This window comes from Cervus canadensis, chromosome 23 (assembly GCF_019320065.1).
Source record: "Cervus canadensis isolate Bull #8, Minnesota chromosome 23, ASM1932006v1, whole genome shotgun sequence".
Lineage (NCBI taxonomy): Eukaryota > Metazoa > Chordata > Mammalia > Artiodactyla > Cervidae > Cervus > Cervus canadensis.
Genome location: NC_057408.1, coordinates 14,370,947 through 14,382,633, shown reverse-complemented (window position 1 = coordinate 14,382,633; position 11,687 = coordinate 14,370,947). Strand labels below are relative to the sequence as shown.

The following is an 11,687-nucleotide window of genomic DNA, read 5'->3' as shown; positions in this document are numbered from 1 at the left end:
CATCTCTTCTCTCTTTTTTTTTTTAATTTTTATTGGAGTCAAGTTTCTTTTTACAATGTTGTGGGGTTTTTTGCTGTGCAGCAAAGCAAATCAGACATATGTATACATATACTCCCACTTTTTGTATTTCCTTCCCATTTTGGTTACCAGAGAGCATTAGGGAGAGTTCCCTGTGCAAAAAAGGCAGTGCCTCTAACTCAGGAACATACACCCCCTCCTGTAAGCAGGATAAACCTGGGTGCCTCAGGATGGCTTGTTGAGATCTCAAAGAATGTCCTCTGGGAACCAAGTCGCTTTCCTTGAGAACGTGAAGAGGGAAATTTAGTCTCTCACATCCTGGTGGCTGCCCGACTCCACAGGCTTCTGCCTCTGAATTGGGGTTGCCTGCAGTTTGCGTCTCTGGACCATCGCGGGTGTCTCACAGACTCACTGGACTCGGATTGGTCAGAAGGAAGCAGAGGACGAGTCCCTCTGAGCATTTTTTTTTTTTTCCTTCACACACCATAAAAATCAGCAGCAGCTTCTGACACTCAAAGCAAAGCTTCAGGTTGCAAACCGCTACCTCTGCGAGGCAGCTGACAGAGCATGCGCACACACAGCCGGCTCCCAGCCTTAGCGCAGCCACCAGGCAAATTATTCTGCAAAGACCTGCATGCCTCCGACTACAGTTGAAGTGGAAGTGAGAACAAAAAAGCAAGCGGCAGGCTCGACGGAGAAGGAGCATATTGCAGCCTGAGAGTTCCAAGTGATGCTGACCAGAGCCACACCTGAAAGAGACTGAAAACTCCCTTTCCAGCTCCGGAGCATGGGACGTTTATTCAGAGCAGGCATGCCACTCTCGGCAGCCTAACTTTCGTCTGGGGCAAGTCAAGACTGGAGAAAGTCGCTGAGGCTGCCGGACCCGGGAGGCTCAATCAGCCCAGAGGGGACCTGAATCCAGGATGAACTCCACCCAGCCCCATGGAATGCACACCTCTCTGCACTCCTGGAACCGCAGCGCCCACGGACTGCCCGCCAATGTCAGTGAGTCCCTGGCAAAAGGCTACTCGGACGGGGGGTGCTACGAGCAGCTCTTTGTCTCTCCCGAGGTGTTCGTGACTCTGGGGGTCATCAGCTTGTTGGAGAACATTCTGGTCATTGTGGCCATAGCTAAGAACAAAAATCTGCACTCACCCATGTACTTTTTCATCTGCAGCCTGGCTGTGGCTGACATGCTGGTGAGCGTTTCCAACGGGTCGGAAACCATTGTCATCACCCTGCTAAACAGCACGGACACGGACGCGCAGAGCTTCACGGTGAATATTGACAATGTCATTGACTCGGTGATCTGTAGCTCCTTGCTTGCCTCCATCTGCAGCCTGCTGTCGATCGCGGTGGACAGGTACTTCACCATCTTCTACGCGCTCCAGTACCACAACATCATGACGGTGAGGCGGGTGGCGGTCATCATCAGCGCCATCTGGGCCGCCTGCACGGTGTCGGGCGTGCTGTTCATCATTTACTCAGACAGCAGTGCCGTGATCATCTGCCTCATCACCGTGTTCTTCACCATGCTGGCTCTCATGGCGTCTCTCTACGTCCACATGTTCCTCATGGCCAGACTCCACATTAAGAGGATCGCGGTCCTGCCAGGCACCGGCGCCGTGCGCCAGGGCGCCAACATGAAGGGGGCGATCACGCTGACCATCCTGATCGGGGTCTTTGTGGTCTGCTGGGCCCCCTTCTTCCTGCACCTGATATTCTACATCTCCTGCCCCCAGAACCCCTACTGTCTGTGCTTCATGTCCCACTTTAACGTGTACCTCATCCTCATCATGTGTAACTCCGTCATCGACCCTCTGATTTACGCTCTCCGGAGCCAAGAACTGAGGAAAACCTTCAAAGAGATCATCTGTTGCTCTCCTCTAGGGGGCCTCTGTGATTTGTCTAGCAGATATTAAGTGGGGACAAACGCGATGCTAAACACAGCGTTAGAGACTTTTCTCCTTCTCATATGTACAATCTGAACAGTCTGTATCAGCCACAGCTTTATCTGTGAGTGTGTAGGGCATGGATTCAGAAATTCTATTGTATCAGCTGAAGTTTGTGATTTTTTTTTTATGTGAAACAGTGCCCAGTCTCGATGTATTTTTAATGTCATGCTACTTTCTGGCTGTGAAATGTGAATCCACATCACAGGTTATAGGCACTATGGATTTATAAAAAAAAAAAAAAGAAAGAAAAAAAAAGTCCTTATGAACAGTTTAACAGTGTTTCCTTCTTGTGATTTACAAGGATGTGACACTTTGCTTGTTTTTGTAACATGGAAATCACAGCTTCACTAAATATATTCTAATAAGTGGTTTTTGATGTTATACTTTACAACACTGAAGTATAAAATTTTGATTCTAGCATTTAGGGGAGAAATATTGAAGAATAGATGCTTAATCATAAAAAAAAAAAAAAAGCTGAAATTTCAGGTAATTTAATAAGACTTGCTCATTCATTCTCCCTGTGCAGAAGTTGAAGCTTCTGCTGGGAGAAAAATAGTTACTTTAAAAAAAGAAAAAAGGAGGGGGGATATTTTGAATCAGAAAATGTTGTGTGTTTCTCAGAGACAGAGAGATTAATTTGCTCAAGCAAAGAGTCTGATATTCCTCACAGGCAATTCAGTTTGGGATTAAAAAAAGAAAACACAAACAGCAGCTATGAGGATCCAAGTGTTCTGGGAAATCTAAGTGAACAAGGCAATCTAAACTTCCTGATATCAAACTGTGTACAACCACCCCTAACAAAGACAGAGAACAAGGTCTTCCTGCCCCTTTAACCAGGGCCCCAGAGCCTGCTGAAATGTCCAGAACAGGTGACGCCCCACTGAGATCCTGCTTCTGCTCCCTAAAGAACTATACAATTCATGCTCAGCTCTTCCACTTTCCACATGCAAGTAACTTTCTCTTTCTCTATGACTTATTTTTTGAACTGGAGTTTATGTACTCATTAGCAGGGATTTTAGCTTTGAAGACTATTTCTATAGCATAAGGATTTTAGGCAATATTTGTAAAAATCTAAAAGAAGGGAACTCTTGGTGCTAGAATGTTATAAATAGGGGGAAAAAGCATGACCTGAACCCCAGAGGACGTCATGACATAAACTAGCCTTCCACAACTATATTTTAGAGAGAAATACTTGCTTTGCTCCAAAATAATGCCACAGATTTGGCTACTGGACAATAAAATCTGTGCTTTCCAATTTGCATGTATTTTGAGAAATTTACCAGTGAATTACCTTTTGATTTACTCCTCAGATGCTCGTGGGCAGAGATAACACGACAAGGTACTGCTTAATTCAAATTTCTAAATGTTTTGCATATTGACAGCAAGTTCTGAGAAGCACTTTCAGTACTGACGAGGAAAGACTACTTTAAAATATAATCGTAAGGTTAAAGCTTACACATGAAAGGTGATACTGAAGCCTGATTCACTGCAATGCCTCTATTTTGACATAAAAATGTGTGAGGCTTTAAATTATATTTAAAGAGAACCCCAAATTGTGGCAGGACACAGTAGGTGTTTCTGTCTTTGCTGCTATTCCTGTCCATTCTTTCATGTGATTGTGAGGAACCCCGGAAACTGGAGACATGGAAGAGAGCTAGAAGCATCCCCCACCTTCTGTGGGGGCTGTCCTTCCAGTCCACTCTGTTTCTCCAGCCAGGGTCATTTCAGATGCTGCTCGGTCCATTGAGAACCAGCCCACTTCTGCCACTGACAGGAAATCAGCCTCCCACATCTCGACTTTCACACCTCCTCCCGGAGCAGTTTACAGGGATGGGGTGAGTGTTAGTCAAGAACCCGTGTGCCCAGCCCCCCTCCCCTATGTGCCCAGGGCCCAATATTAGGCTCCTGTTTCTTTAAGTGCTAAGGCTATGTCTTTCTCATTTTTTCCTGTTCTCTAAACATTCCTCTGTGATGTTACTTCTTCTTTCTCCAATAAAACCAAGATTCTCCCAGAGGGATACATCATTATCACTTACATTAGGGTTCATTCTTAAGTGTTGTACATTCCATGTGCTTTGGCAGACATATAATGACATGTATTACAGCAGCATGCAGAATTGCTTCCCTGCCTGAAGAATCCTGTGTTCCGCCTAGTCCCTCCTCTTTCCCTCCTGACCCCTGGCTACCACTGACCTTTTTCCTGTTACAATACTTTCACCTTTTCCAGAATGTCCTATAGTTTGAACCATACACTATATAACCTTCAGATTGGCTTCTTTCACTTAATAATATGCATTTAAGATTCCTTAAGGTATTTTTATGGCTTGGTAGCTGATTTCTTTTCGGTATTGAATAGTATTTCATTGTATGAATCTAATACAGTTTATCTGTTTGCCTACAGAAGAACATCCTGGTTGCTTCCAGATTTTGGCAATTGTGAATAAAGCTGCTACAAACACTTGTGTGTGGACATAAGATTTTATTTTATACCAAGGAGCAGGAATGAACCTTTAAAGAGCTTAAGTATAAACACTGTGATGTATGTGTTTATCCTTTAATATTTTGCTAAGGGGGGGTTAGTTAGCATTTAGAGTATGCTGGTCAGGAGTATATATTCCAAATGTAACTGGTGAGCAGCATCAGATACCTTTATTGAAATTTTCACCAGAAAATTCAGTGAAGTATAAAGCCTATTAGAAATAATTTTTCATTGGTGATAGAAGTGATTTTCAAGACTTATTGACTTAAAAAGTCAAATAACAATAGCCATAACTTGCGTGAACAAGGTTTATATCTTGCACTTTCGTTCACCTGGCAGGTACCTACCATGACTCTGGGCTGCAAACAGTCATCACCTACTTCAGAAAAAAAGTCTTTGTTGCCCAAACTAAATATTTTGAAATTACTAAAACATTTTTGAAGAATTATTTAATAACATGTAAGTAAGTACCGACTTCTGCTTTGTGTTACAAGGAATACACAAAAAAGAATATTTAATATGATACCAACTATCTAAAGTACCACCAATATACTCATATACCTCCTCCATGTTACTTCCAGTAACTCATGAACAATCAGTAGTCAGTATTCTTGGGTGATACTATGAAGGAGCTTGTTTACTTTCTTTACTGAGGGTGTTTCTATTATGCAAATTTGCTACAAGGAACATATTTTAATTATTAGCTTTTTAGAAGTACACATAAGCATTCCAACACAAAAGTGTTGATGACAGTGTAATTGCCAAATTACCAATGATTTGTGGAGCAAGAGTAGATATAAGAGAAGTTAGTTTTGAGCCAGAACAGATATTAGATATCATCTCATTTAACCCTTTAAGACTCAGAGAGACTGTCTGACCTCACATGTGAAATCACTGGCAACATCAAAACTTAAGAGCCAGTTCCTGACTCTGGATTTTCCTGCATCAAATTCTATGAGCCTCCTTCTGTAGGCAAGGACAGTTTTCTCAATCATATAACCTATGGCTGAATTATGGTTACATCACTTTTTAGCTGTGAGATTTTGTTGGGTTAGCTTTTTCATTGTTAAATGTGCATAATAATACCTGTCTTTTCAAAGGAGAAAAGACAATTATAAGATTAAAGCTCAACACAACAGTGCCCAATAAATATAGGCACTCAAAAATAGTGATTATTAGTACTTTTAGGAATGCCAAGTATACAAACAAACTCATGAAAGAATGAAGACTTATCAGTTTTGCTCTCTCTCAGCATTATTAGAAAATACACATATGCCTTGAGTTTTCTTAAACTATCTTTGAGGAACTTCCCTGGTGGTCCAGTGGTTAAGATTCCCTGCACCTAATGTAGGGAGTCCAGGTTCGATCCCTAGTCAGGAACTAGATCCCACATGCTGAAACCAAGATCCAAGACAGCCAAACAAATTTTTTAAAAAGCTACCTTTGATAGTTTTCTTGAATTGGACAGAATCTGGGGGGTATAAATGGGTATATTTAAACATAGAGAATATATAGGCATACCTATGTTTTAAAAAGCTAATTTTTTTATCCTTAATAGTACTAATTGTTTTAAAATTTGCAGGGCCACATTCAATACCAGAAAAGGCTAAATAGAAAGATAATATTCTAAACATGAAATAACCAATCAGCCCATTTCTTCAAAGATTAACTGATTAAACTATGTGTCATCAATTTGTGTTAGTAGAATAACATTATCTAAACTGATATTGTTTATATTAAATGTAAACCCTCTAAAGAGAATCATAAGTGATTATGTTATAGTCACATCTTTTTTTTAATGTAGTCACATCTTGATGCTCAGTTGTTGGTTTACCATGTATTGATCCAAGCCTATGCTTGCGAGCAAAAGGAGCACACAGCATTTGGACTAGGGGAACACTGGGCCTCATTTGATTTACCAGCTCCAGAACTATAGGCAAGTTTCCTGAGCACCTATAATCTAGACACTGAAATGAAAATAATATCCATCGTCTTATCACATGTGTGGGTGCTAGGACGCTTCAGTCGTGTCCAACTCTTTGCGACCCTATGGACTGTAGCCCACCAGGCTCCTCTGTCCATGGGATTCTCCAGGAGAGAATACTGGAGTGGGTTGCCATGCCCTCCTCCAGGGGATCCGGAGATCCAGGGATCAAACCTGCATCTCTGTCATCTCTTACATCTCCTGTATTGGCAGGGGGGTTCTTTACCACTAGCGCCCCCTGGGAAGCCCCATCTTACAGTTAATGACAAATAAATAATCTATTGAAATGATCTGGGGGGGCGATCCTAAGATGGTGGAGGAATAGGACAGGGAGACCACTTTCTCCCCCACAAATTCATCAAAAGAACATTTGAACACTGAGCAAGTTCCACAAAACAACTTCTGAATGCTGGCAGAAGACATCAGGCACCTGGAAAGGCAGCCCATTGTCTTCGAAAGGAGGTTGGACAAAATATAAAAGATAAAAAGAGAGACAAAAGAGGTAGGGACGGAGATCCGGCCCAGGAAGGGTGTCTTAAAAAAGAGAGAAGTTTCCAAATACCAGGAAACACTCTCTCTGGCGGGTCTGTGGAGAGCCTTGGAATCTCAGAGGGCAAAATAACCGGGAGGAAAAATAAATAAATAATTAAAATCCACAGATCACCTGCCTAACAGCAACTCCCAGTGGAGCAGCAGCCCAGACGCTCGCATCCCCCACTAGCAAGCGGGGGCTGGGCAGGGAGGCACCGGCAGCATTGCTTAGGGTAAGGACCGGGCCTGAATGCCCCGAGGGCAATCTGAGGGAACTAACTGGAGATAGCAACCCAGACTGTGGGATAGCTATCCCGGGCAAAGCCCTAACCCAAGAAAACTGCCAGGCCCGCTCACAGAACAAAGCTAGCCAGCTGCGGACCGGCCCACCCCCGCCGGAGTCGGGCAGGCGGGGACAGCCAGAGCCGGAAGGGGGCACTCGGCCCCAGAGAGGCATCCCATACCAAGCTGCAGGCAGATTTCTCTGCTAACCAAGACTTCTTGGGATTCTGGATGATTGACATCCGCCAGGAGGGTCGCAGCCAGAGACCAGCTCCCCAGAATAGACAGAGGCACGCCTAAGAAGGCGCGCCCCTTGTACACCCAGAAAACCGGGCGGCTGGGACGGGGGAGGCGAAAAGCCGCAGCCTCCAACTGGGGGCGACTGCGCCCGCCACGCACCTGGTCACCTGAGCCGCTTGGACCTGGAACGGGCTCAAAACGCAGGCCCAACCGAGTCTGCGCCTTTGTGGAGGACCTGAGAACATGAACCTCAGCGGCTTAGACCTGGGGAGTGCACGCACCCCAGGGCCCGCATCACAGTTCCCGCCCGGCACAGCAACCTGGAGCCTGAGCAGTGTAGACGGGAAAGCACACGCCGTGAGCGGGGCAAACCCAGTGTGGCTGACACTGCTGCGCGCGCCCCACACACGCCAGTGACATTTGTTCGCAGTGATCCTCCGTCCCCGGGGCACGACCTTAAAAAAGTGACCACCACCGCCCCCTTGTGTCAGGGCGGAAGTTAGACACTGCAGAGACCAGCAGACAGAAGAAGCTAAAATAAGCAGAGGGAGCCGCTTTGGAAGGGACAGGTGCAATAGATTAAAACCCTGCAGTTAGCACCGCCTACATAGGAAGGGGCCTACAGACCTTGAGAAGCATAGGCCAGATCACGAACTACCTGAAAATGAACTGAACCCACACTGTCTGCAAGAGCGCCAGAGAAAGTCCTAGATACATTTTTACTATTATCATTTTTTAAATTTTTTAAATTTTTAAAAAATATTTTTAAGTCCGCTATTACTCCTTTAATTTTCATTTTTATAACATACTATTACCTTGCAAAAAAAAGACCCTATTTTTTAAGGCAAACTTCATATATATATATGTATATACATATATATATATTTTATAATTTTTGTGACTTTTTTTTAATATTGTATTTTTGAGAATCTAACCTCTACTCTAGATTTTTAATCTTTGCTTTTTGGTATTTGCTATCAACTTTGTACCTTTAAGAACCCAATCTTCAGTACCCATTTTTACTTGGGAGTGAGATCACTGGGCTGATGGCTCTCTCCTCCTTTTGACTCTCTTTTTTCTCCACCAGGTCGCCTCTATCTCCCCCTCCCCCTTCTCTTCTCTACCCAACTCTGTGAATCTCTTTGTGTGTTCCTAGCTGTGAAGAACACTTAGGGAACTGCTTACTGGCTGGATCTGTCTGTCTCCCTTTGATTCCCCCTTTTCTCCTCCTGGCCACCTCGGTCTCCTTCCTCCCTCTTCTCTTCTCTGTGTAACTCCGTGAACATCTCTGAGGGATCCGGACTGTGGAGAGCACATAGGGAAGTGATTACTAGCTAGCTTGCTCTCTCCCCTTTTGATTCTCCCTCTCCTCCTCCTGGTCACCTCTATCTCCCTCCTCCCTCTTCTCTTCTCCATGTAACTCTGTGTACCTCTCCGGGTGTCCCTCACTGTGGAGAAACTTTTCATCATTAACCTAGATGTTTTATCAATGGTGCTGTATAGATGGAGAAGTCTTGAGGCTACTGTAAGAATAAGACTGAAAACCAGAGGCAGGAGGCTTATGTCCAAATCCTGAGACCACCAGAGAACTCCTGAATCCAGGGAACATTAATCGATAGGAGCTCATCAAAAGCCTCCATACCTACGCTGAAACCTAGCACCACCCAAGGGCCAACAAGCTCCAGAGAAAGACAAACCACACAAGTTCTCCAGCAACACAGGAACATAGCCCTGAGCCTCGATACACAGGCTGCCCAAAGCCACACCAAGCCCACTGACATCTCAAAACTCACTACTGGACACTCCATTGCACTCCAGAGAGAAGAAATCCAGCTCCACCCACCAGAACACCAGCGCAAGCTTCCCTAACCAGGAAACCTTGACAAGCCAGCCGTCCAACCCCACTCACAGTGAGGAACCTCCACAATAAAGAGGAACCACAAACTGCCAGAATACAGAAAGGCCACCCCAAACACAACAACATAAACAAGATGAAAAGGCAGAGAAATACCCAGCAGGGAAAGGAACAGGATAAATGCCCACCAAACCAAACAGAAGAGGAAGAGATAGGGAATTTACCTGATAAGAATTCCGAATGATGATAGTGAAAATGATCCAAAATCTTGAAAACAAAATGGAATTACAGATAAATAGCCTGGAGACAAGGATCGAGAAGATGCAAGAAAGGTTTAACAAGGACCTAGCAGAAATAAAAAAGAGTCAACATATAATGAATAATGCAATAAATGCGATCAAAAACACTCTGGAGGAAACCAACAGTAGAATAATGGAGGCAGAAGATAGGATAAGTGAGATAGAAGATAGAATGGTAGAAATAAATGAAACAGAGAGGAAAAAAGAAAAACGAATTAAAAGAAATGAGGACAACCTCAGAGACTTCTGGGACAATGTTAAATGCCCCAAATTCGAATCATAGCAGTCCCAGAAGAAGACAAAAAGGACCATGAGAAAATACTTGAGATAACAGTTGAAAACTTCCCTAAAACGGGGAAGGAAATAATCACCCAAGTCCAAGAAACCCAGAGAGTCCCAAACAGGATAAACCCAAGGCAAAACACCCCAAGACACATATTAATCAAATTAACAAAGATCAAACACAAAGAACAAATATTAAAAGCAGCAAGGGAAAAACAACAAATAACACACAAGGGGATTCCCATAAGGATACAGCTGATATTTCAATAGAAACTCTTCAGGCCAGAAGGGAATGGCAGGACATACTTAAAGCGATGAAAGAAAATAAACGACAGCCCAGATTACTGTACCCAGCAAGGATCTCATTCAGATATGCAGGAGAAATCAAAAGCTTTACAGACAAGCAAAAGCTGAGAGAATTCAGCACCACCAAACCAGCTCTTCAACAAATGCTAAAGGATCTTCTCTAGACAGGAAACACAGAAAGGTTATATAAACGCGAACCCAAAACAACAAAGTAAACGGCAACGGGACCATACTTACCAATAATTACCTTAAATGTAAATGTGTTGAATGCCCCAACCCAAAGACAAAGATTGGCTGAATGGATAAAAAAACCAGACCCCTATATATGTTGTCTACAAGAGACCCACCTCGAAACAAGGGACACATACAGACTGAAAGTCAAGGGCTGGAAAAAGATATACCACACAAATAGAGACCAAAAGAAAGCAGGAGTCGCAAAACTCATATCAGATAAAATAGACTTTAAAATAAAGGCTGTGAAAAGAGACAAGGACACTACATAATGATCAAAGGATCAATCCAAGAAGAAGATATAACAATTATATATGCACCCAACATAGGAGCACTGCAATATGTAAGGCAAATGCTAACAAGTATGAAAGGGGAAATTAACAATAACACAATAATAGTGGGAGACTTGAATACCCCACTCACACCTATGGATAGATCAACTAAACAGAAAATTAACAAGGAAACACAAACTTTAAATGATACAATAGACCAGTTAGACCTAATTGATATCTATAGGACATTTCACCCCAAAACAATTAATTTCACCTTTTTCTCAAGTGCACACGGAACCTTCTCCAGGATAGATCACATCCTGGGCCATAAATATAGCTTCGGTAAATTCAAAAAAAGTGAAATCATTCCAAGCATCTTTTCTGACCACAATGCAGTAAGATTAGATGTCAATAACAGGAGAAAAACTATTAAAAATTCCAACATATGGAGGCTGAACAACACGCTGCTGAAATGATCTGGTACTAAAGAGCTTGTCCCTATAGGTATCTGTTATTCAAACTGCACTTAAAAGGTCATCAGAGCTTAAACCCTAGAAATTAAATTATGATATTCACTTGGCTAGCCTCATTGCCCTACTGTGGAGAGACAAGAATCCATTCAAATCTGCTTTCACCATTTCATTCATTTATTTCTCAAGTGAAGCAAGTAAAAATAAATCTCTGTGTTTGTTATTTTAGGTATAAAGAAATTTTAAACACTCCAAAATAATTCAAGGCAGCTAGTGGGTGGATTTGGGCAGGAAGACACACATTTTTTTCGATGGCTTCAGTACTATTCTAATTCTTGTGTTGGATAATGGTTTAATGTATACTTTATGAGGGCTTCCCATATGCTTCAAACTTAAATGACATATAATCTTTTATAAATTTTCAATATTTTAAGAAAATTAAATGAATACAATGCATTTACTTTGTAATGTGCCTACTGAGAG

The 11,687-nt window shown here is 42.8% G+C and overlaps 1 protein-coding gene across 1 annotated transcript; it reads left to right on the top strand.

Annotated features, from left to right (window-relative positions):
• The first annotated feature begins 538 nt into the window (after positions 1-538).
• MC4R (melanocortin 4 receptor) lies at positions 539-2,535 on the top strand. Its single transcript, XM_043444101.1, has one exon. It carries the CDS (start codon positions 942-944, stop codon positions 1,938-1,940), a length of 999 nt encoding a protein of 332 aa, XP_043300036.1. The 5' UTR covers positions 539-941; the 3' UTR covers positions 1,941-2,535.
• Positions 2,536-11,687: the final 9,152 nt, after the last annotated feature.

Bases quoted from the DNA above. Each gene is read 5' to 3' on its own strand.
- MC4R (XM_043444101.1), top strand. From the start codon at position 942: ATGAACTCCACCCAGCCCCATGGAATGCACACCTCTCTGCACTCCTGG.